This window comes from Aythya fuligula, chromosome 3 (genome assembly GCF_009819795.1).
Source record: "Aythya fuligula isolate bAytFul2 chromosome 3, bAytFul2.pri, whole genome shotgun sequence".
NCBI classification, from domain to species: domain Eukaryota; kingdom Metazoa; phylum Chordata; class Aves; order Anseriformes; family Anatidae; genus Aythya; species Aythya fuligula.
The window spans coordinates 16,527,700-16,553,391 of NC_045561.1; the positions used below are offsets into that span (position 1 = coordinate 16,527,700).

At 40.5% G+C, this 25,692-nt stretch overlaps 1 protein-coding gene across 1 annotated transcript in view; it reads right to left on the bottom strand.

The window, feature by feature from the left end:
- LOC116487121 (ALK tyrosine kinase receptor-like) overlaps positions 1-25,692 on the bottom strand; it is a 223,981-nt gene that overhangs the window by 109,877 nt on the left and 88,412 nt on the right. Inside the window, exon 2 of the mRNA XM_032183736.1 lies at positions 693-812. Within this exon, the coding sequence (XP_032039627.1) occupies positions 693-735 (43 nt within the window). The 5' untranslated portion in view covers positions 736-812. The remainder of the gene's footprint in view (positions 1-692; positions 813-25,692) is intronic.

The window sequence follows — 25,692 nt, forward strand, 5'->3', positions numbered from 1 at the left end:
GAAAGAATATATATTGCACACATAAAAGGCTGCAACATAAATTTGAAGAAATATGGACCTCCTTCATATAGGTAGGTCAAACTTTTCCCTCAAGCAGATAATTACAGGCTTGGGGTGAGTAAATCTTATTAGCTTCTCAGTACCTTAACTCTTCTCATAGAGACTGGTAATAGGCATACAGTAGACATGTACTACTTCAGTGCTGAATGTGCCTGTGGTTTGCCAGGAAATAGGTCATACCAAAAAAAAAGATTCCCTGATTTTGGAAAAGATGGAAGTTGTGGAAGGAGATGCCAAGGAAAACTGATTTTGCTACACAACTCCTCGATTTATATCACTGGATTCAAAGATACCACCCAAATATTTGAAGTATCAGTTTGGAACTTTTTTTTTTTTTTTTTTTGAGGGAGGGAGCAGGGTAGGCTGGGGCAACCCAGGTCATCAGAAACCTCTGTGAGGATGGCAACAGGCCAAGTCCAGCTCTTCAGAAATGGTGTTCTTTGGCCCATAAACAGGATTAGGGAAGGCCCCAGGGGAAGCTGATAAGGGACAGTAAGGCTTATTAGTGCCCCAGGGGCTGACAGGAGGGATACTGTATCCTGGACTGTTTGATTGTTTTGCCCGACAATTATATGAATATCCTTAAGTAATTAATTACAGCCTCTTGAGGAAAACATATAAATGCTACTTACTGTGTCGTCCTCTATGGGAGAAGAAAGGAGATGTATCTCTCATGACCCAGGTCAAGTTCCAAGCAGAGAGACCAGGGGTAAGATGAGGGCTGTTTGTTGGGAGATCCGAAGTGCTCAGACCTTACATTAAAAAACAAAAACAAAAAACAAGCATTACGTATGACATAGTTGCTTGTATGCTACACATTAAGTGCAAATATCAGCTTATATATTGTATCCACTGAGTACTGATATTAAACTATTTCTTGGTCATTTTTTTACTACCAAATAAGTCTGTGTTCAGGGAAACTGGAGATAAATTGCTTTTCGTAACAGAGTTATCATCACTTAGAAAAACTGTCAACTTTAGTCCCACACAGATTCTAAGTTCTCAATGACCTTTCCTTAAATTTTTTATTCGTAAAGTCTTGTTAGCATTCAGACATCCTGTACATGGAAGAAGCAAACATACACAGCTCCTGTTCAACAAACCTATGCATCTAGGAGATGCGTTTGGGGATCAGAATACTGCACTGACCCAGAACATGGAAGTATCTGTACAAAACTGCACTAACTGTGCAAGACCACAGTGATCTTAGAGGTGCAAAGAGAATCTGAAGTAACACGCCAGGTCAACGTGAAATAATATAGGTTTGAAAGCACAGATTTGCCCTGTGAACGTTTACAGTGTGTTTTTTTTCTTTCTTTCTTTCCTGAGGATAACAGGATCTTGAGTATGCTCCTTTAATTTTTTGAACTCTTCAGGGGAAAGGAAGGATTTAACTTTGTAGAAATACAGACAGGCAAAACTTGTCTTTGGGAAACTTGATGCAACAAAATAAATCTGTGGCTTGCTGATATGTTCTGATTTCTCGGAGAAGCCATAAACAAACTGTTGTTCAGAAAGAAAAAATAAAAAGAACTATTAAATCGATCTATTAAAATTTTTGTCAAGTATCACAGAATCACAGAATTTGTAAGTTGGAAGAGACCTCAAGATCATCGAGTCCGACCTCTGACCTAACACTAACAGTCCTCCACTAAACCATATCCCTAAGCTCTACATCTAAACGTCTTTTGAAGACTTCCAGGGATGGTGACTCCACCACTTCCCTGGGCAGCCTGTTCCAGTGCCTAACAACCCTTTCAGTGAAGAAGTTCTTCCTAACATCTAACCTAAACCCCCCCTGGCGCAACTTTAGCCAATTCCCCCTCGTCCTGTCACCAGGCACGTGGGAGAACAGGCCAACCCCCACCTCGCTACAGCCTCCCTTGAGGTACCCATAGAGAGCGATAAGGTCGCCCCTAAGCCTCCTCTTCTCCAGGCTGAACAAGCCCAGCTCCCTCAGCCGCTCCTCGTAGGACTTGTTCTCCAGGCCCCTCACCAGCTTCGTCGCCCTTCTCTGCACCCGCTCAAGCACCTCGATGTCCTTCTTGTAGCGAGGGGCCCAAAACTGAACACAGTACTTGAGGTGCGGCCTCACCAGAGCCGAGTACAGGGGGACGATCACCTCCCTAGCCCTGCTGGTCACACTGTTCCTGATACAAGCCAGGATGCCGTTGGCCTTCTTGGCCACCTGAGCACACTGCTGGCTCATATTCAGCCGACTATCCACCATCACTCCCAGGTCCTTCTCTGCCTGGCAGCTCTCCAACCATTCCTCTCCCAACCTGTAGCTCTGCTTGGGGTTATTGCGCCCCAGGTGCAGGACCCGGCACTTGGCCTTGTTGAACTTCATGCAGTTGACCTCAGCCCATCGGTGCAGCCTATCCAGATCCTCCTGCAGAGCCTTCCTACCCTCAAGCAGATCGACACACGCACCTAACTTGGTGTCATCTGCGAACTTACTGAGGGTGCACTCGATGCCCTCGTCCAGATCATCGATGAAGATATTAAAGAGGACCGGCCCCAGCACCGAGCCCTGGGGGACGCCACTAGTGACTGGCCTCCAACTGGACTTGACTCCATTTACCACGACTCTTTGGGCCCGGCTATCCAGCCAGTTTCTAACCCAACGAAGCGTGCGCCAGTCCAAGCCAAGAGCAGCCAGAAAACAAGTAAGAACAATGCAGATGCTGGCTTGAAGTACTTTAGTTTAGATACAATGCTAAGCTTTGCTATAACAGAAGAAAAACAATATAGTAAGACCTCCCAATGAAAGTTTGGTAAAATTTTCTGTAACAAAAGGAATTAACCTAGAGTGATAATTAATTGTGTCAAATAATCATCCTCCTGAATGGGTAAATAATAATGGATAATAACAGAAACGTTTAAGGGGATAACAGTAAGCAAGGTAAATGGCTAAAGCCTTGGCAAAAACATTGCTTTGATTCTGCTAAAGCTCTGCCACTTTCCTCTTTCACATAAGAAAAACCTGAAAATTTCAGAGGGACTTGTCAGAAGCTTAAGTACCAAGCGTTGGTTGAGCCCTACCTCATTCTCAGTGTATTCTTATTCTTAGCAGTCCTGTAACTGAGTAATGGTAGCAAAACCAAAAGAAAAATAACTATTTTCACTTAAGAACTGCAACTTGCTCATTGCTTAAAGCAATAATCTTCATGATAAGAATGAACTTTGTGCTGTTTTGTAAGCCGTTCCCAAAAATTAATAACCCTAATGGCTCAATTAAATTTGGTCTCTATGCTAAGTTACAGTATAATCATAGAATTATAGAATCATTTAGGTTGGAAAGACCACTAAGATCATCAAGTCCAATCATTAACCTAGCAAAATGAGCCTTTTGTCCCTACTAGTATGCTTTTTAACCACAGAAAGAGAGTTTAGACTTGTAAGGGAATGTTTGTGCCCCCAAAATTAGGGTATGTACCTCAAAATTAGGGTTTGGACCTAAAAATTAGGGCTTTGGGATTTTCAGCTTTGGGGGCTGGATCCTAAAACAACATTCTGATCCCTCAGAATGGGTGTTTGAACCCTAAAAATAGGGTTTTAGCCCTAAAATTGAGGTCATAGCCCCTAGAATGGGGCTTAAGGCAACAAAAAAGAGCATTTGTCCTCTCAATTAAGGCTTTAGAACCCCAAAACGAGGATTTGCTCCCTAAAATGAAACTGTGGGCCCTAAAAATGTGACCTGAATCTGAATACTTAAGGTATGGGTGATAAAAAGGTGGTTTTGGATCCCAAATGTAGGCTCAGGATCATGAAAATTATGGCTTGGAGTCTAATTACAAGGTTTCAGTTTATAAAATCAGCCTTTAGTCCCTATTAATATGTTTTCTAGCCACAAAAAATAGAGAGGGCGTAGAGCCTTAAGAGATTGTTTGTGCCCTAAAAAATGATAATTTGAACCTTAAAATGAGGCTCTGAACCCTAGAATGTGGCTTTGGACCCTGAGAACGATTCTTTGAACCCCAAACTGAGGTTCTGGGCCCTAGGAAAAAAGAAAAAAAAAAAAAAAGGTTAGGAACCTGAAATTAAGACATTGGCCACAAAAAAGAATGTTTCAGAATCCAGAAAAGGGGTCTCTGGACACTAATGTGTGTCTATGGACCCTAAGAATGATTCTTTGTACCCAAAACTGAACCTTTGGGTCCCAAAAAGAAGGCTCTGGTTACTAAAACAAAGGCTTTGGGCCTGCAAAAAAGTGATTGGGGGTTGGATCCTAAAATGATGCTTTGATCCCTCAAAGTGGGTTCTTGGAGCATAAAAGGTGGCTTTGGGCCCTAAAATTCTGGCCTCATCTCCTAGAATGAGGATTTTGGAAATAGAAAAGGTGTTGTTTTATTTTATTTTTTTCTCTCAAATAAGGCATTGTACCTGAAAAGGGCAACTTTGCACCTTAAAATGAAACTGCGGGACCTAAAAATAAAGCATTGTGCCCTAAAAATGACAGCCTGGGCCCAAAAACTGAGGGTGTAAGCAATAAAAAGACAGATTTGGATCCAGAACAGAGTTGCAGGGCCCTGAAATATCCCATTAGCATCTGGAATTTAGCAGAAAAAAAGATGAGGCCAGTCATTTGAGGGTAGATACGAAACCTAGTGTACTGCCTTCAACTGTGAATAACAAAATAATAGGCAACTATGGTATAACCTTTACATTGGATTTTCCTTCTTAACATGAAGACATAGTTGACACATCTTTCAGTAGCTCATGATATACCCTGATGTGGCAAAAAATGTCAGGATCCATTACAATAGATATAGATGCTGCTAAAATAGATTTCTTCCTACAAATGTGTTTCACTTTGATGCTAGTATAAAATAATATTTAAAAAATAATAATAATAAAAATTGAGCTCCTGTAATAAACTAGTTTTAATATCAGTGGACACAATAAGTGTGTTCGTCTTGATGTGAGATGTCTAATGAGTAACAACATCACTGGAATATAACATCTCCATCCACTAACACTCCAAAACAAGGAAAGATTTACAGCCTTAACACAGGTCACATGTCTTGCACAAACAACAACTTTGGGGCCTCCTTACACCTACAAGACCCAAATTAATGTAGATATCATGCATTTAGCATTGGTAGGGAGCCAAGTCCTGGGATCTGAATCCTGTGAAGACACAAACCTGAAACCCTACCTGTTCCCCATGGGAAAATAAACTGAGAGAAAGTTACACAGATGCATTCTTCTCTTTAACGCTGCAGCCATGGAACTCAAAATTAAATCACTGCTCATATCCTGACCACCCTTACTTAGGAATCAGAAACTCAATGATCAGCTGCAATACCGTAGATTCCCTGGCACTCCTCACTTTCAGAAATATGCCTCTGACAACTCTAATGCAATACATGTACATGTCTCATTCCTCAGAAATCATGCCAGCCTTCAGCCTCATTTAAGTGGGTGTGTTCCCTCTGTCACCACTATATAAAGTAAACTGAGATAAAAAATAAAGTTGAACATCTGGAAAAAAAATTGAACATGAAAATAAAGTTGAACATCTGAGCAAAGAATATAAGGCAGTCCAGGCACCTGAATCTCCCCTCTATCAGCAGCAAGAGCTGCAGAAGAGATAACATCTCTCTCTCTCTCTAACTCTCCCCCTCCCTCTCTCAGAATAGAGTTACTGCAATTCATTTTAACCTAATAACTCATTTTTTTCTCATATTCCTTAGGATTAATTTTGTAACTTCATCTCAAATGATTTGCTTGGGCTATTGGTCTGAACTTGAAGACAAGAAGATTGTATCAGAAGTTATGAATCTTTCCCAATTAAGTTATCGTCAGAGAAAGATGCTGGGTAAAAGGTTTTTTGTAGCCAAGAGGCTACTCTTCACAGTGAGGAATGATTAGATTTCAGAGTGAGCTGTAGGTTAGGAATAGGAGAGACCTTTCCTCTTCCACCTCCAGGGTATTTTATGACCAGAAGGGTAATTACAGGAGACCTGCATATCAGCTAAACAAATGCTTCTTGTGCAGCAATGGTAATGTAAACACAGAGTACACTGGAGCCATTTCACAAGATAATTTTTTCCCCCTCTCTGAAACAATTAATATTGAAACCAATAAGCACTAAGAAATTTTGTTCTCTTTCTTTCTAAACCTACTAACCTCCCATTATGGTTGTCTGCACCATGGTGCTCTATCACTTGTCAACAGTAACCCCAACCTTTAAAAAAAATTAATGGATTACCAACTAGAAGCTGACAGCTTCGTTTTTAGTAGCCAGCCATTTGGTGAGGTATAACAGAAGTTTTTTTGATATTCCTGCCCTAAAGGAATATCCAGGGCCAAAACCTGACCCAAAGTACTCAATCACAGCTAGAAACATGCACCTGAAGAGAACATTTGACATTTCTGTTTTTAAACTTGTGCAAAGGAATTTCCTTAGGGGATGTGAAATTCATTCAGCTCACCAAGATTTTGGTTTAAAAAAAATAAATAAATGTTTCATATGTAGGGAAGACAATCCTCAAGGCCACAAATTCATTAAATAAAATATTTATGTATTATTTTAATGAAAAATACCTCTTTAATAGAATAAGCCTGCATGTTCAAATAAAAATGGAAAAACAAGAAAAGCTTTCTACCCTGGTCATTTTAAAACAAACTGTATTTTTCCCTTTTTCTCCTTTTCTGGGAGAAGGAATGAGTATCCCCAGCCATTAACATATGGAATTTTCTAAAGTTCTGTGTAGTGTAGAAATGTAACAGAATTTTTATTGAAACATCCATGCTATTTTTAACTAAGAGCAACAACTTCAGGATATTACTCCCTTTTGATATTGCTTCATTACCCTGTAGATAAGCTTCCTTACTGTGCTGAGCTGTATTATTCCCAGTTTCTCAGAGCTAGACCTCACCAAAGATGCATCCTAGCAGCAAAATAGGAAAGAAAGCTTTTTCCAAGAAAAATACTAAAAACACATTGAGAATCAATGCAGGCAACCCAATATCTTTGTGCTTGGGGGATGCATATCTACCTTTGTATATAGATTTGCAGGGAGATATGTCCTTATTACTATTCTGTAAGATAGTGGTGAATCTGAGGTGACAAATGTGTATTTACCTGTCATCTAGATTTCACAGTTGCAACAGATATGAAGGTTAATAACTGAGATCAAACCGTATTTTCAGTGACATCTATATCTGGAATAATATCTCAAAATCATTCCTATTTGTTTGCATGGAAATCAGAAGTCAACCTTAGAAGTATTTGTGGCTCCTGTTTGTAACAGCAATCACTGAAATAGTTCCTAGCAAATTACATGCTTAGAACCAGCTTCCATTAAGATCTGCATTTTCTAGTCTCTGGGAAAGTCTGACATTTCAAGAAAAGACCAGCAGGATTTTCAGGACTGCCTCTATAATAGCTGTGAGTGTGCACCCTGGAGAACCTTGCTAAAGGACTTCTGAGCTCCTGGCTCCACAAAAGTTCCTAGTTTCAGATTTTATGGGGAAAGGGATGCAACTGGGGAAAAAAAGATTGCCTGAAAATTCCCTGTAAGCTTAGAAAATCAAAACTAATCCTCATGATCACACCAACAGTGTTCATACAGCCTCCCTTCTTCCCATCTGCAAACACAGTCATCATGAATTCTGCGAGAACACTTCATTATATCAAGGTGAACAAGCAACACCAAAGCCAGCAGCCAAAGTTAACACTTTGTGAATGATCCATAGACTCAACTATGTTCATAAAACCTGCTGTCTAAATGTCACTCAAGCAAAAGTCAAAATCTGTTTGCAGTTAAGGCAGAGAACCAGGCAAAGGGCAACCGCTTTCCTCACAGTTTCTTGTTCTGAATAGCTGGCGAGCTTTACTACGCTAATGGATGGATGGATTCCAGGGTTTATTTTTACAAACCTTTTCTAAAGTAAGAAAATATTCACTTGACAGTCTGTCAAGGTTATCTTCTTCAGATGGAAAATATATTTAATAATGCATTATGTTACAATGATTTTATGTCATCTCGAAAGCCTGATGAATACAAATAAATGGTAGTATGTGTGTCACCAAACACGTACCCGAATGCTGTGGAGAAGAAATTTGCATTTAGTGGGCTGTAGCAGATCTGCAGGGATAGGGAATTCAGTGAGACACACTGCATGAGGCAACAAGTGATCAACTATACTGACAGGCACATGCTTGATGAGTACATTTGGGAATAGCAAATATTTCCTGTACATGAAGCATACGTTAGTAACAAAACTGTATTTAACTCAGCAACTGTGAACTGTGTTATCATTCTGGTCCTGACTATTTTTTTTTTTTTTTTGTCTTTTTAATGCTTATTTAAAATTTTCCATTAACTCTCTTCTGCTATAAATGTGTGTTTGTTTGTTTTTTTTTCCTTTTCACAGTAAATACTAACTTTTGATAGAAGAAACTAATGTCTCAAAGGTGACTAACTGAATCAGGAATCAGGTGCACCATGACCTCCTCCTTTTCTACCAGCTAGGCACTCCCTCCAACAACTACATCCCATGGACATTTATTGATGCAAAGAGAGTTTGTGCTAAGTCTAGATATGGTTGGCTGAGCAGATCTTGGATGGAAGAAGAGGAGCATGAAGTACCCAAAATACAATACCTTAAAGACATCATGACAGGGAAATATTAAAGAAGTATCATATGTGTTGTTGCTCAGTAAATGGAAAAACTAATTTTCCTGGTAAAAAATGTAGGTGAAAATAATGATGTTGTTTTCTTTGCAGATTTCTGTGAATTTGTAGCGCTTCTATGTGTGTTGTGAAATCTAGAAGCTTTTAAATTTCTACTAATGGCATGACAAGAGCATCAAAAACAATTACAGTGACCAAGTTTATACTCTACCTAGCTCAACTAATATAGCTTAAAAATATACTGCCATCTAGAGCATACTACTGCATTTCAAATGCTCTGTAGCTGCTGAAGACCTACCCACTAAAACACCACAAGTGGGCACTAATAAAGTGTTTGGGGTTTCAATTACAGACCAGACTAGGAATGGCTTAAGGTAACTCATCTGTGTGTGTACAAGAAACCTTTAAACAAACAAACAAAAAAAAAAAATACACAACAATTTGCTGATCTTTGCCTTAATAACCATTTATAACACAAGTAAGCATCTCTGTGGGCAACACAGGGGAAACAAAGAAGTGAGCATTGGTAATTAAACTGCTCCTAGCTAGAGTTGGTCCCCATGTTGGCTGAGGCTCTGTGTGAACTTTTCCTGCCAGTCTAGCCTGCAGTTTTGCTAAACAGAGGGGAAAAGCCCCTTAACAGCAAAGTTTCATGTACAAACACATATTCCAAATTTTTGGATGCTTGCACATATTATCGCTTCGAGATATTTTAGGATCACAACTGGAAAAGGAGCAGGGGGTGGGGCACAACTTCTGGGGCTGCACTATTTCAATACAGGGCAATGCTTGTCCTTATCTTTGTACTGATGACCGATGTGCCTGAATTACTGACAAGGTATGCTGTGAAAACCAGAAGCCGTTACATCCATCTGTTTCCTGCAGCACAGAAAGACCTGCAAACACTGCAGACATCAGGGAAATGCAAGATAAAGCCAGTGGAATTGGTAACCTTTCTGCTGAAGTGCAAAGAAGGTTTGCTTCAGGTTACAGGTGTTCTGATATTTTTTCTGTACCTGTAAAAATAAAGTGATCTTTCCACTGTTCGCTGGTGTATTTGTCTACTGTAGTTTATAAAAACCTCAAGCAAATAACCAAGAGGCAGTGTTTGTGTTTGGTCCATGTGTGTCAGCATTAGAGATTTCCTCCATTAGTCCCTGCTGGACTGGCCCCTAGGACTCTACAGTGGTCCTAAACCAAGGAACTTGTGAGCAGTTTCCTACCTGATACCAGTATGATTCTTGCCTTTCACAGCTGGAGTCTGGTTCCCATGCCCTCTCAGTGGCCATCTATCTGCATGTCTCATATTGCTCCCCTATATGCACTTTCCCTCATTCTGTACCCAATTAATGTAACCTCTAGAAAGCACAGCGGCCAGGCTTTCAAACAAACAAGCAAACAACAACAATAAAAAACAGCAGTTGTCCTGACAGAGTTTTAATAATTCATTACACATACTGGCTTCAAACCATATAGTGCCTTTACTTTTGATTTGTGCATGGCTACTTCCATATTCAGCACATACATACAGCTAGAGTCACTTATCTCTTAAGTAGTGGGATTAAGGAAAAAGAAAAAAAGAAAGCCAGGAAGAACCTCCTACTCTACGTACACCTAAAACCCTCTTTTATAGTACACTTAATGTGTACTATACCGGAATACATACAAACTTAGACCTCTAGGCAGTTACCAGCTTAAGATGGCTGCAGATACCTCAATACTCAGTGGCCTGCAGTTTCTGCAAATATTCATAAAAACTCAGCCTGTTCTCAACATCTGTCTTTCGATTTTTGTCTCTTGTTTTCAAGATAGTCATTCAATTCTCAATTTTTGTCTCTGTATTTCATAAGTTCCACACAAAAATTCCTTGAACATTTAGATGTTGAGGGGATGATTATTTGAAGGTTTAGGCGCAGATCTGAACCTGTTTGGTCTGCAAGAGTCTGTTCAAACTCAGAGCAGAAAAGCTACATGACTTGCTAAAGACTACTTTGTTGACCAGGAGGAAAATGGTGGTGACTCACTTCTCCAACACTTTCATACCACGTCACTACCTCTGGCTCTGGATACATTTAAAACAAAATTTAGTGAACACTTTTTATTTTCATACATAGCAACAAAATGCCACTCTTCCAGTTCTAATCCATCTACAATTACACATGGCCTGAGCATTTAAATCCCTGTTGGAACTGAACTAAAACATTAAGCTTGGCTGGGGGTACAGGGGAAAAATGTTAATTTCAAACAACAATTTCCTATCTGAAGGAAGGAGGAACTCTCTTCCTGTTATTCCTAGTACAGACAATAATAATAATAATTTCAGAAGGCCCCAGTTATACCTGAGTTAACCTGGGGGAGGTGTGTTTATTTCTCTCCAGTTGATTTATTCAGGCTTCCCCAGAAACTCACATTGCCAGTATCCCATACTACTGTTATATATATGCCTTTCTTTTGCAGTGTGCTGTGAGAAATGCTTTTTGGACATGTGTACCATCCTTCTTCCTCAAAGAGCACAAGGTATTGTTCAAAACATTAATGCCTGCTACGTCTGGCAAAATTCCACCCCAGAAGCAAGCCAACCTTTTTCCATTGCTTGGAACCATCAAATAATCACAGCTGCAAATGCTGGTCAATAAGTAATTGGTATATGGAAGAAAGCAACATTCAGCATTATCTTTTACTCATTATTATCACTATTACTGTTGTATTATTGCTTCAGTGAAAGGAGGTAAATTCTGTTTACTGCATAAGCAAAAGATAATGCTGACAGAAGGTTCAATAATGGTCCCACATGCAAAAATGCAAATCCAGGGGCTTTCTTAAAAATCAGACATCCTAATATTTCACATTTAAAATAGACCACAAGCAAAAGAAATGAAATACAGAAATTTCAGATAAAAATTGAGATTTCATATACAAAACAGACTGAAGTACTGAAGTGTACTATAATTAATCATAGCATTTTATTGTTAAATACTGAAGACTCACATAGAAACTGTGATTCCATTGAACTCACAGAGAGAACACCTTATGAAAATGACTGTAGCTCTGGAGACTTTGCCCAGTTTTAATATACAAATAATTCTGAAAATTTGCAGTCCAAAGCTAGTATTTTAGAAGAAACCTTTCAAATGTGCCTGCTGTATCAAAACATAAAGTTAATACTTTGTGGAATTATATGAATCCATGCATATGTACACCAGACACAAACTGTTGTCAGTGCCAGTTACGACTTTCCTGCCAATTACATGGCTAAAACCATTTATTTGCTGCACTGGGCATTTCTATTAAGATATAATCCTACAGAATAGCAACAAACATGCAGGGTGTTTCTATACTACAGAAGATACTAGACATTGTTATTGGCAGGCAAACTACATTATTCCTAGAAGCAGCAGAAGGGTGTGTTGACTATTTCAATATAAAACACACCTGTCTTGGTAGTAACAATAAAAACTAGTGCATATTCTCTTCACTAGGAAAGATGGCAATGTGCTTATATTGCCTAATTTCACTGCAACATTTAATTTTACTTAAGGTAAAGGACATTATCTCTGGAGATAACCTGATTTTTTAAATTATTTTTTCTTTTCCTCTGCTGTGGCAAAATTTGGCTCTGTATAGCTGCTCTCCGATGAGCCTAAGTGCTAACAAATCCTCACTATTCACATAAGACAGGTGAGCAATGTTGTAAAGCAGCTGATGCAAACAGCTACCACTACCTTCTGCCAGATAGTCCAAGTGGCAGTGATTTGTGTGAGGGACAGAATTGTTTCCTTTGCTGATGAAGGCTGTGCTGCTGTGGGTACTGGCTTTACACAGCAAAGGTTTGGTAGCAGGGAGGCTGCAGGGGTGGCCTCTGTGAGACGAATCCAGCAGTTGCCCCTTGTCAGATCAGAGCTGGCTCCAAAAGGGGCCCACTGCTGGCCAGAGCTGAGCCATTGAGTGACGTTGGTCAGGCCTCTGGGAGAGCAGATTTGAGGAAGGGGAAAAATAAATAAATAAAACTGCTTCCTGTAGTGGAGCAGGCTGTCCCCCTGCAGCCCATGGGTCCCACATGGAGCAGATCTCCACGCTGCAGCCTGTGGAGGAGCCCCCGGTGGAGCAGGTGGATGTGGCCTGGAGGAGGGTGCGGCCCATGGAGAGCCCCCGCAGGAGCAGGCCCCGGGCTGGAGCTGCAGCCCGTGGAGAGGAGCCCATGCAGGAGCAGGGGTCTGGGGGGGAGCTGCCACCCACCTGTGGGGGCCCCGTGCTGGAGCAGCTTGCTCCTGGGGGATGGACCCCATGCTACGGAGCTGTGTGGGAGCAGTGCTTGAAGAGCTGCTGCCTGTGGAAAGCCCACACAGGATCAGTTTGGGAAGGACGGCATCCTGTGGGATGGACCCCATATGGAGCAGGGACAGAGAGGGACTATGAAAGAGCAGCAGAGAGGAAGCATCAGGGACTGACTGCAGCCCCCATGCCCCTGTGCTGCCTTGGGGGAGGATGTAGAAGAGAGTGGAAGGGGAAGGTGTTTTTAGTTTGCTTTTAGTTTCTCACTGCTACAGTCTGATAGGCAATAAATTATATTAATCTCCCTATGCTGAGTCTGCTTTGCCCATGACAATAATTGGTGAATTATCTCCCTGTCCTTATCTCAACCCTTTTCTATCATATTTTCTCTCCCTCTTCCTTTGTGGAGGAGGAGTGAGAGAGTAGTTGCGTTGGAGTTCAGCTGCCTAGCAGGGTGCAACCACCACACCATGAAGTCCTACCTCTCCTTATATTTTGCTTTTGCTATACACAGGATAATCCAAAAGAGGACCTTTCTCTTTTCACTGTTTCATTTTCCTAGATACTGCTACTGCCTTCCTTATCTATGGCAAAGCTAGTGAGAAAGGCTGGGCTGAAGAACAGGCCCTTAACTGAAACCTAAGGAGCTGTAAAATAGCTAGGAGTTGGACATAAACCACATAGAAAAAAGAGACAAAACAGGGTTTTTTTTGCAGAATTATGTACCTATTATGTGTAAGGGTACTAGGAAACCATTGGATTAAATGACCTGCCCAAATTCACAATGCAAAAATTAGAAAAAATGCCAACTGGTAGCAAAAATTAGAAAAAAAAACCACAAACAATTCCTGTTTTCCTCTTCCCAGAGGTCCCCACTTCTGATAATCCAGCCCTGTCTCTGCCAAATGACTTTACTCTCTCTTGTGAAAATGAAATTCTGTGTATCCAGAACAAAGCCAGTATGTTGAAAGGGCTTTCATCTGCACAAAACCACAACAAAATAGAATAATGAGCAGGCATATCTAGCAAGATGGTAAGATATTTTATACAGAGTTTTGGTTTTCATTTTTCCTGGAATACATGGCTGTCTAAATCCTTTCCTGTAAAAAGCAAAATACCTAGCTTCTGTTCCCCCTAAAACCTGCACTATTCAAAACGAATTTCCCAAAGTGATTACCAAAAGGCCTGTAAGAGAAATGATTACAAATGGCTGAGTTAACTGCTCTGGACAGCCTCATCAGTCATCATAACGCAGTCTCAGCACAAGACTCATCAGGACAGGCAAGTTGTCATGACAGATGACACCTCTTTAAGAAGACTTCCTCCCGTGGCTTTTTCCCAAGAAAGTCCTCCTTGGATAAGGTGCTTGCAAATAATGGTCCTTAAGCAATAATCAAGGAGGAATCATTGCCAGCTGCCTTCACTGAGCTGCTTCAGTGTTGGGCTTTTTTTTTATTTTGTAACCTTTATGCTCTGCGTGTGGAATATTTTATCTGCATGCGTGTCTTGGAAATCACTGTACTTTTGGCAGTTGCTTTAAAAGTGATTTTAGAGCTGATGAGTGACAAATTAGGAGAGAGAAGGCCAGGAAAGGCTGAGACAACACTGCTAGTCTCCAGTTACTTTTTCATTGCCACCCCCAAGTGCTGTAAAACAATTTGCAATCTATGTATCTTTTTCCTCATCTAGAAAAGGAAGAGTGTACCTATCTGTCTGCTGTGGAAACTGGTAAGTTGAATTTTTTGAGTTATACAGAACCTTCTGCAAGAAGCACCATAGTAATGCCTGCTATAAATAAAAGCCAACTAACTTATTGTTCCATGGATAATGTTTCATGAACTGGAACTTGAGAGAGCTAATTTCATTCCCAGCTCTTCTTTTCTGCAATGAGATCTAAGATAAATTGTGCAGTTTTTTCTTTTGCCTTTTTTTTTTTTTTTCTAGTAGTAAAATAGAACTAATGAAGCTCTGTGTTTGGGAATCCTTGGCTAAAAAGCAGTAAATATCTTGATGAAGAAATTTCTAAACAAAGTTTTCAAAATACCCTTTCTCTTAAAATCTATTGTTTGCTCTTCCTGTGCAGTATTTACCATGGCGAGGGCAAAAAGCTTGTTTAAGAAGCACAGTTGGCTTCTTAATGACACACATCTCAGTCACAGTAACAATTTGCAATGAACAGTTTGTTTGTGAAATTTGGCACTTGTTGGCTGATTTCAAACTGTTCACGGACAGACTGCAGTTGATGACTACTTAGAAATTACTCAAATATTTACTAGGAACAGATTTCAGCCCTTGGGGGGTTGTTTGTTTGTTTTGAGTGGTACTCCAGCTATGCAGCAGTTGGTCTGTCAAATGCCCATGGTACTGAATAGGTGCTGGATCTGAGAAGATGCCTGAATTTCTGATTTGCAGAAAACTTCAGGGTTTCTCTTTCTTTCTATTCCATATGTTAGAATGAAAAAGAATAAATAATAATTAAAAAAAATCTTATACAAAAAAACAGCATGGAAGCGAGAGCTTTGTTTGAAAGAATTAAAATTCAAGCATTTTGTGTCAATTTTACACTAAAGTATCCTATAGTAAAGTTGCAATTGAAATAATGCTTTATCATAGTATAGTCAAAACATTTCATTTTGATTTTCTCCCAGCCTGAAAAAGTCCCCAGCATTTTGTGTAAATTGATGCATTCCCACAGGAAGTCTTGTTTTCAAAATGATATTTCCTGGTGGAAAATCTGACATTAGAAAACAAGTAATTCTAATTCCCGTGTATCTGACAAGATATCACTCTGCTCTGCAGATGCCAAGCACCTCTCTGGGAATCCTCTGACAGGGAGCTTGATCTAGAAAAGACACTCAGCTTGGCCGATCTGACAAAACTCACTATGAATCAATAAGGTCTTAGAAAATTTAGCAAACAGCAAAGCACAATGAGCACAGCTATAGTAAACTCATAAAAAAATCAGATGAAAGAAACTATTGCTGAAAACTTTAGACAGATGTTTATTTTTATTGAGTGAGCTGCATGGCACAAATGAGCACAACTGTGGGAATTACAACAGCAATGCCACCGCTCTTCATATCTATACCCTTCTTTGATAACATTGGCAGGCAGTTTCAGAATGAAAACCACACATCTTCCTTTCTTTTGCAATGTAAATTGGCCTTTTTGTTTGCAAGCTGCTTGCACCTGTAGTCCTAGCTGCACCTTTAACTGTCTGACAGTGCAAGTGTCTGTTCCAGCACTGAAGAAAGCAAACTGAACTGGCATGGGCACAGCTGCTGAGAAGTACTCTAAGTTTACATCCCATCAGGGAGGCAGGAGCACTGAGCCTGTTCATAATTTCTGGTTTCAAACTGGGAGAAGTCTTTTGAAACAGTTTCACTAACTGCCTGTCTCCTTCCAAGGCCTGCCTAATATCCCTCTGTCAGTGACAGTATTAGCAATCACAGAAACTATCGAGTGAGAATTTGAGGTATTTTAAAGGTTCTTTTCATATGGCTTAGTAAGTAGACACAAACAGGAGAACATTTCACCTTAGCAGCCAACCCTGTAGGATTCATTAGTAAACTGACTTTGGATTACCCACGGCTACAGTTTGAAACATCCTGGGAAACGAGTAATTGCATGAAATGTAAGTATGTGTATTAAGAAATTGTCATTCAAAAGCATTGTAGAGAGTTATCTCACAGTAAAGTATTTGCTGCATGCCGTAATGCTGTCTTAGAGGGTCTTCCCCCCCTCTAATCTCTGTGCTATGGAAATGACTGCATGAGCTCTAGACACATACGGACGCTGTCTTGCTTTGCACATGACAAAAATCACCTCTGATTCAACCCACTGATGTGATATGTCATTGATCTCAGAGACAAACACCTGTACTCCTCCTTAAGCAAAAAATGTTTTGCAAAGGTAAGCAGCCTTCTTTCCATCCTGTTTACTAAAAGAAATCCAGGCAAGAAAAACAGGGAACATATTCTTCTCCCATGATAACTTTATTTCAGGAAAGACTCTGGGCTCAGGAGGTTGTCTTAAATCTGTGAAGTAAACTAGAGCACAAAAAAAGACCAACATCATTCAGATGCCCTGTAACTTGCAAAGAGAGGGAAAGATATGAATAATTTGATGAAACTTTTTAGTTATGCAGAAATGATCAAGTGATGCAAAAGAACAGCATGCTAAGACTCTTACCACTAAATAATTTATTTCACTACCTGGAAATCAAGGCAACTCTCTAACAGTTTGCTAGTCAAGGCCACGTTTTCTCTGGAACATTCACCCCGTATCTCAATGATAATAAGGGCCCCAGTGAGGTATTCTAATATCAATGACATCTCTCTACACCCAGCTTCTTCTCAATATTTTTCTGCCTCTCCCTCAGATGTCTGGGTCATTACAACCTTCTGCTCATGGATGTCCTATAGGCATTCCCCTGGGCTGCTAGAAGGAGTCTTCAGGAATTGGCCATGTGTACAGACAGGTGCCCCCCTTCCTCTCTCTGCTCCCTGTTTTATATCCCTGCTCCAGCCCTGGGACTGAGCACAGGAGGTCTCGGATTTCTCTTGCCATGGAGAAGGAAAAATTCTCTTAGCCCTGGGAGCTAGTACCAGAGGGGAAGTTTCCCCCTGGCTTTTAGCAGTCAGGTACCTCTCACTAGAGGTGAGGAGCACCCAAAGGACACTGAAGGGACAGCAGGGGATAAGAGCAGCTCAATTATCATGGTGAAGTACTTTGTTCTTCCGTGGAAAGACAAACCCAGCATCTGTCAGGCTCATGCAGAGTTTTAAACGAATATTAATATGCTACCTGGCCACCCATAATCTAGCATTTATCAGGGAAATAGTGCAAACTTGTCCAACATGCTCTTATTGCATTGCAAAAAAGAAATAATTAACCTGGTTTTCTCTTTCATGCTATCTGTGGAGCACACCTGCTTACACTAAGTTGATCAGAATCCAGTTCAGTACTCGCAGGAATTAACATCATTATCTCCTTGTACAGACTGCCTGAGCTACAGATTCTGTTCCCCAGCTCTCAGTTTTAATCTGCCAGTAGTTCTGCTTTCAAAGCAGAAAAGTCAACAACTTTCCCTACTCTTCTGTTTCATCATGTGAAATGCTTCTCAGGGCAGCAGCCTGTGTTTCCAGTAGCACATAAACCACTCTTTTTATGATGACCACCCAGAAATGGAAGCTTTTGCAACATGTCCACTAAAAGTGAAACTACGTCAAACTCTCCTGAGGTGTTCAAAATCAAAATCCAGACTGGAGCCCTGGCTTGGAGGGATCTGTATCATCTCACATCCTATTACTGCAGAGTATGATGCCATTTCTATTTTAGTCTAAAAATGATTTATCTCCATTGACAGGTCAATCACAGTACTGCAATCAAAATCTACTAATTTAAGTCTATTTTTGTGAAACCTTGACATTGGACAATCAGAATTGATAGGGGATGAAATAAGCAAGATTGCCCAGAATTTCATCTAACTCTTTTAAGATAATCTGTTCAGCTTTTTTTTTTTTCCTTGAGTTCCTCAATTTGCTAGAAAATGCTTCTTTTCCATTAACACAGGTTCAAGTATCTTTACCAGCCACAGAAACAGATCAAAATGCTGTGTGCACACCGGTTCTCTTCCTTTCCTCTGTCCAATTTTGCAGGTGGGGGGGGTCAGTTCTAAAACGATCACTTCCTTAACCAAAGTGAATGACACTTCCCAATAGTATAATTCTAGTTCACAGAAATCAGCTGCGTTAAAATATTATAATGGGACTTTATAGTAAAATGCAGCAACAATACTCGGCTGCACGATGAAAAATGCAACAACCTCGTAACCTGTAAATACGACCTCGGGTCAGAGTTAAGCTGGGTTTCTTGTCCTTGTACAATGTACACAGCAGCAAAAATCCTGTGAACTGAAATTATGGTCTCAGTAAAACCTGTGCAGTCCCAGTGCTTCCAGTGGTCAGGACAGGTTACTCACCAGAACCTGGGTTAACAGTGCCTTTATTGATAGCACTCTGGTGCCTAAAAGCCTCTAAGCTGTGTCAGCCTTTATTTTTGGTGGACATAATATAGGAAGGTAGAGATTTCAGCTTGCTCAAAGCTGAATCAGTTCTGCAATGCTAATAGAAAAAAGCAATAAAACCCATCACGCTGTCACTAACGGGTTTTATATGGGTCTGAACGTACACAAAGAGTAACTCTATTGATTAAGTTAGGATCTTTTTTTTTCAAATTGTCATTCTCTAAAGTAGAATCACATTTTAAGATCGGTAGTGAATTCTATTCATCTGGGGAGCTCATCAAGATTATGTGGTATTCACAATTTTAGCGTGCCCCGGTCTCGCAAAAAGAGCAAAACAAACAACCTACAATACCTACCTGTAGGGATGGTTTCATGTGGAAATAAAATTCAGCACAATCCATAGCTATCATAGGGTTAAAAGCCGAAGACTTTGCTATTATATAAAGCCATTATGTGCTGGTTATATATCAAGGAAATACTTTATAAATTTTAAAAAATCTTTGTGGTTTAAGCAGTATCTCTACAGTATCTTACTAGGGCCTGAGCTCCAGGCAATACAGAACTAGTGAAAAAAACTAAAACCAAGTGGGATCCAATCCAATCTAGCCCCTGCCCTCTAGCAGAATCAGAGAAACAAAGTTTCTTCTGTCGATGTATTGATTTGTCCAGACTTAATGCCTTTTTTTTTTTTTTTTTAATAAATGTTCTTTAAAACTTAACTTCACCCTGAAATGGTGATGGTAGGGAGGAACGTGGTATATATTTGCTTTTGGCTTTAACTGAAGAAACTTCTGATCCTATAGGTATATGTGATCTGAAAGAGCTAGAGGAGCAGGTTTTGTCATGAGTGAAAACAAAGGCTTTCAGATCAGTGAATTTGCTTAAATTGAAGGGAAAATATCATTTTAAAACAATTCTAAAGAAACTTACTGATAAATTCAGCAAAATCAGAGGAATTACATGCAGGACAAATAGAGCCCAACCATTCACGGATTTATTTTTCAGTTTAGACTAGGTTTTGTTTTAAAACCCAGTACATGGATGACAACAAACCAAGGGCTGCAGCTGATGTGCCTGAGGGCAGGACTGCGACCCAAAGGCACAAAGCCAGGCTGGAAGAGCAGGCCAACAGGAACTTCTGGTGGGCAACAGGGATGAACGCAAAGCCCTGCACGTCAGTAGGGTAAATTCCCTGCAGCAGTGCAGGCTGGGCCCTGCCTGGCTGGAGAGCAGCTCTGCCAGAAGGGATCTGCTGCACAGCAGGCACGACATGGGCCAGCATCCTGGGCTGTATTGAGAAAAACAGAGAGCAGATAGAAGGAAGAGCTTGGTCCCCTTTATTCAGCACGTTTTGGACCACTACGTCTAGTTTGGGATACGCAGTACAACAAAACATCAGTTAACTATAGGGAGTTCAGGGGAAGGCACTGAGAAAGTCAGGGCAGGAGCACTTGCCTGTAAGAAGAGGTTATGAGATTGAGGCTTGTTCAGCACAGGGAATGAATGGTTTGGGAGGACCTAAGAGCAGCCAGCACCCAGGGTGAAGTGACTGAGAGGAGGAACCAAGCTTATTGTAGGTGTATGCAGTGGGAGAAAAAGAGACGTGGTCATGAACTGGGTCTCGGGAGGCTCTGACTGAACATAAAAAAAAAAATAAATCCCTATAATAATAGTAAAGCAGTGGAACAGGGGGCCAAGGGACACACGCTGTCTCCATCCTTGCAGACTTTCAAGCCCCATCTGGGCAAAGCCATGAGCAACCTGGTCTGAATTCTGTGTTGGTCCTGCTTTGAGCGGGACGCTGGACTAGAGACCTTCCCTATTCCCTTCCAACATGATTTATTCCAAGGTTCTATGAAAATAATAGTTCTGACACACAACCCATTTTAAGATGATATAGAGGACTGGTGGGTTTTGATTAAAATGTTATAACTTCTGCTGGTTTGGTAGAAAACCTACTTTGAATGATTTCCATCAGTGAAAGCACAAGAGCAAAATTCAGCTTGCACTAATCCCAGCAGGTCAACACCAAAATATTTTGCCTAGATATTTTTTCTGGCTCCCTGGGAAGTATAAGGCACTCAATCACTTCATTTTGTGGATTGAGAAGATAGTTTACGTGACCTAATCATATCTGTACAGTTTCCACATCACAGTCCAAAGCTAAGAGATGTGATTTAGTCTTGTTTTGCACCAGAAACACATCTTCCAGGTGTCTGGGGTGCATTCTGAAAGCTTTGCATATTGCATGGGACCTTGGCATAATGACTATAATGTTTTTATGACAGCTTCTTGGTACTTCTTTGTAGAATACAATACTGCACAATTTACAACTGAAAAGATCAAAGACTCAAATCCTAGCACTGAACTTTAACACTCAAACAAACAGGATTTCCTCTTTTTTTATTTTTGTTTTTCATTCTATTTGTGTTTTAGGATACTGGCGTAATAATGCAACAATAATTCTCTAAGCACAGCTTAATCTTAAACAATAACAACAAATGAGTTTTATTTGATCTGTTCAAACACAGTGTGCTAGACAAAAGCGCCAAGAGTTGCTGGTGCTAGAGGGATATTGGCAGAAGCTGTTTCCTCAGTTATTGAAAGAAAGAAAGAGACCATTTTTAGCATTTGCTGAGGCAATTGCAGCAGATTAACTTTAGATCAATGAGTTGCTTGATTATTCTACTTCACTCTTGAGCCTCTTTCAAGGTTCCTATTTACCAGCCAAGAAAATAAATACACGGACTTAAAACACTTTCCCAGCCTTTATCTTCATTCATGAAGAGGAGATTTTTCAAAAGTGCCTGTGTCTCAGCTACAGCAAAATGGAGGTGTCAAGGTGTCACAGGGGGTCACTACCTAGTGGAGAGGGGGCACCCAGAGGACTCCTACATACAGCTCCTCATGATTTTGACTGGGTTTCCAACCTACAGCCATAGAATTATGGAATCATGTAGGTTGGAAAAGACCTTCACAGTCAAGCCCAAACACCAACTTTACCAAGGACTGTAATGTAAATGTATTGTTGGTACCCATATTTATAAGAGAAATATTGCTTCTAGTTGAGAAATAAGAGAAAATCATGATTTCCATTTTTGCTTATATGAATCCCTCTGAATTCTAAACTATCTTCGCAATTTCTTTCTTCATTGCCCACCATGCTACCCCATCCCCAGTTCACGTGTCACTTGGAGGACTTGCAAAATATTATTGCCTAACATACATATTCTTCAGTCACACTTTGTTCTCAACAGAGCCTGGAAAAGGTGTATGAAAGAACTGCCTTCTCCACATCCACTGGTGTTAGGAGTCACACATGGTCAGGATCCAACTAGCCCCTAGAAAAGGGGGCTTCCAGGAAAGCCTTTTCTCTGAAGACATAGCACAGCTAGGTATTTGGTACCATGAGATTGGTAGATCTATGTCCTCTCAGTTTAGAAGAGTTTCGACAAGAAGGCTACCGCAGAAACTTCCAGGCCCTACTTAACAGTCTTTAAAGATCTGGGTTCAATTTGCACGCAAGAGAATCACAAAGATGAGGGTTGGAAGTCCTTTAGTCTTCCAGACTGAAAGGGAACGTGCACCATGCCCTTCCCAGGAATGGGGTTGATGGATTCTCCAGGTCCTCCACATTCTTGCCTTTCCAAAAACCTGGCATTTTGAAAGTGAAACTCCAGGAAAACTCTCTCTTAAACAACCTCCTGCAGCATATGGGACTTCTTATTCTTCAGCAAGTATAAGGAAAATAGTCAGAATCATTATTTTTCTAAAATCAAAATCACCTAAAACCAAAATCATTTAAAATCATTTTTCTAAGCTATGCATGTTTCATAGATAGGGTCTGCTTAGCAGACACCCATTTCTCTACCATCCTATGACAATCTGCCTATGCCCCGAAGCAGAACTGGAGCTGTCCTGAGTTTGTTATTTTTTCCCTTTGCTTGGCTTTGTTTTGTTGCATGTTTAAAGCAAGACATACCTCCCTTTCCGGACTTACATCAGGTTCTTACTAAGAGTGTTCTGGGATTTCTCCCTCATCTAGCAAAGTCCTCTGTCTTTTTTTGTTGCAGAAGGTAAAGGAATTTTAGTCATATAAATGCATTGGTATTCAGCAATTTGATGAACAGAATTATATATTTGTACAATACTGCAAATGAGTATCATAATATTTTACTGCCTTGCAACTAAGAACACTGCTGCAATCATTTGCTTATCTCTGTACACAAGACATCCATTGCTCCTAAGGGTGTGATTAAAAAATTTATCAAGCTGATAGACGTAGTAAAACAACTGTTAACAATAACATTTTTAAAAAAAAACACAAATGTGATGGAAGCTTACTTATATCTTCTGCTGTGCACCTAGAAAATAGGGAAGGTAAACTTATCCCTTCTTGGACAAACTTAAGAACTTGAGAACAGGACTCCTAGGCTTACCACATTCTGTCTTTCGCTTCTGTTTCTGCCTGTGATGACCTTCTACAAACCATGTAACCATCCAAGGCCCATTTGTCTTTTATTATGTATTTTATGCCATCATTTAACTTCACACAAACTCAAGAGTCTATGCTAGCATTTTACATTTTTCTTGCACTACTTAATATGCACATGTCCAAAATATCTTAGTTTAGAAACCTAAAATATAGCTAAAATATCTGAAAATATCTGAGCATACAGAGAACAATAAAGTATTTATTATCATCAGATAACAAGTATTTTATAACTCCATTAACAGACACAAGCCAAGGACATTAAGTAGAGATGGGTGAACTGGAGCAGATACAGCAATATACAGGTTGTTGATACTGCTTCTAACTAAGCTCCCATCTCATTTGCATTACAGCATCTTCCAGATGTTTCTTCCTCCCCCTTCTCATCCACCTCTCGTTGCACATGAAAACACAGACATTGCATGCACTCCAATGCACTCTCAGTTCCATCTTGGACAGGGATCTGACAGAGATCTGGATTCATACATAAGCCTTGCTTTTTTTCCAGCTGAGGTTTAATCATATAAAGATCACACAAGTAGCACTTTAACATTTGCCCCAGTCTTGCTATTCCTCTTGTGCTAAACTAAGCCCTTTTGGAAATCTCTGGGTTTTTTAGGTTCTTACTTGTATGGACTGGAAGACAAGCACTAAGCTTTCCTCTAAGGAACAAGCAACACAAACATTTCAAGGGTATGCTAGTATATGAGAACCAGAAGGCAAAACAATTATATGGAAGCGCTGTTCACCTTCCTAAACTTGGTTCCATGTGAACAAATATCATAAAGAACGATGGATGAGGACTAGGAGCCTGGGAGCTCTTCATACCTCTATTAAACAGGCCAGGTATGTTCAAGGATATGATCTTCTGATGTTTTGCAGGCAGGTGTGAACTTGCTTTGCCTGCTTGCCTTGCTTTGCATGCTGTAAGTCAGGTGAGCAAGTAATGATGCAGAGCCTTAGTTACCAGTGCCAGTGTGTTCCCCCCTTCAGCAAGGGGCACTGGTTCAGTGTGAGGATTGCTTTCCCGTGGTCACATAACCAGCAGCAGGTTGAGAACACCAACACGTGTTCTCATCTGCCAGGAAAATATCACGTGGACTAGCGCGAGGGAACCTTGTACCTTCTGAGGCTAGACACAATCCCACAGCTGCTCCCCTGAAAGCTGTTTGAAACCTTATTGGGCTTCAAACCTGTCACAGAAACAACACCTGGTTTTGTTTCTTTTCTTTTTCTAATGTGCCTGCCATTTCTCCTCACATTCCTTCAGCATCAGTCTTCCTATCAAGTAGGCCCAGTCTTGACTGTAGCCATAGTACACAGCTATATTGCAGTACACAGGCTCAATGACAGAATCACGTAATCGTAGAATCACCTGGGTTGGAAGGGACCTCAAAGATCACCTAGTTCCAACACCCCTGCCATAGGCAGAGATGCCACCCATTAGATCAGGTTGCCCAGGGCCTCATCTAACCTGGTCTTGAACGCCTCCATGGTTGGGGCATCCACAACCTCTGTGGTCCAGTGCCTCACCACCCTCTGAGTGAAGAATTTCCTCTTAGCATCTAATCTGAACAGCCCCAGCTCTCTCAGCCTTTCTTCATAGGAGCAGTGCTCCAGCCCCATGATCATCCAAGCTAGGGCTAAGTTGCACAATAAGCATGTAATCAGTAAAATTATATCATGACCCCAACCACCGTGCACAACCCAGGCCTGGGAGCAGAATAGCACTGCAAGGGCAAACGCAGCAAGCGGCTTCACTTAGAAACCTTGCTAATTTTTACCAAGGATCTCACTGATACAAAGCTTTCTTTGAAAACAGAAAGGCAATATGTACTTGATATCATATATGTGACAGCCAGCAGTTTGATTCTTGATGGTCTTACGCATTTCCTGTTAGTTACACATGTACGAAGCAGGTACAAAATGCACAGGTCAGTTGGGGGATTACCATTTCTTATATCTTTAAAGCTACAGCTGGGTTATTTGTCCAAAAGCCTTCAGATTTCAAAAAAAGATATTTAGGTTTAACATTTAGAAGTTAGTTCTCTCTTGACAATGTTGAGACCTTCCATTATAGCAAAAACTATTATTAGCATTCTCTAACCCTTTGTAAACGGGCCCATTGTTCAAATAAACTGATCTTCACAGCAATTGACCTTAACATTGCTCAAAAGCTTGACAGTCAATTA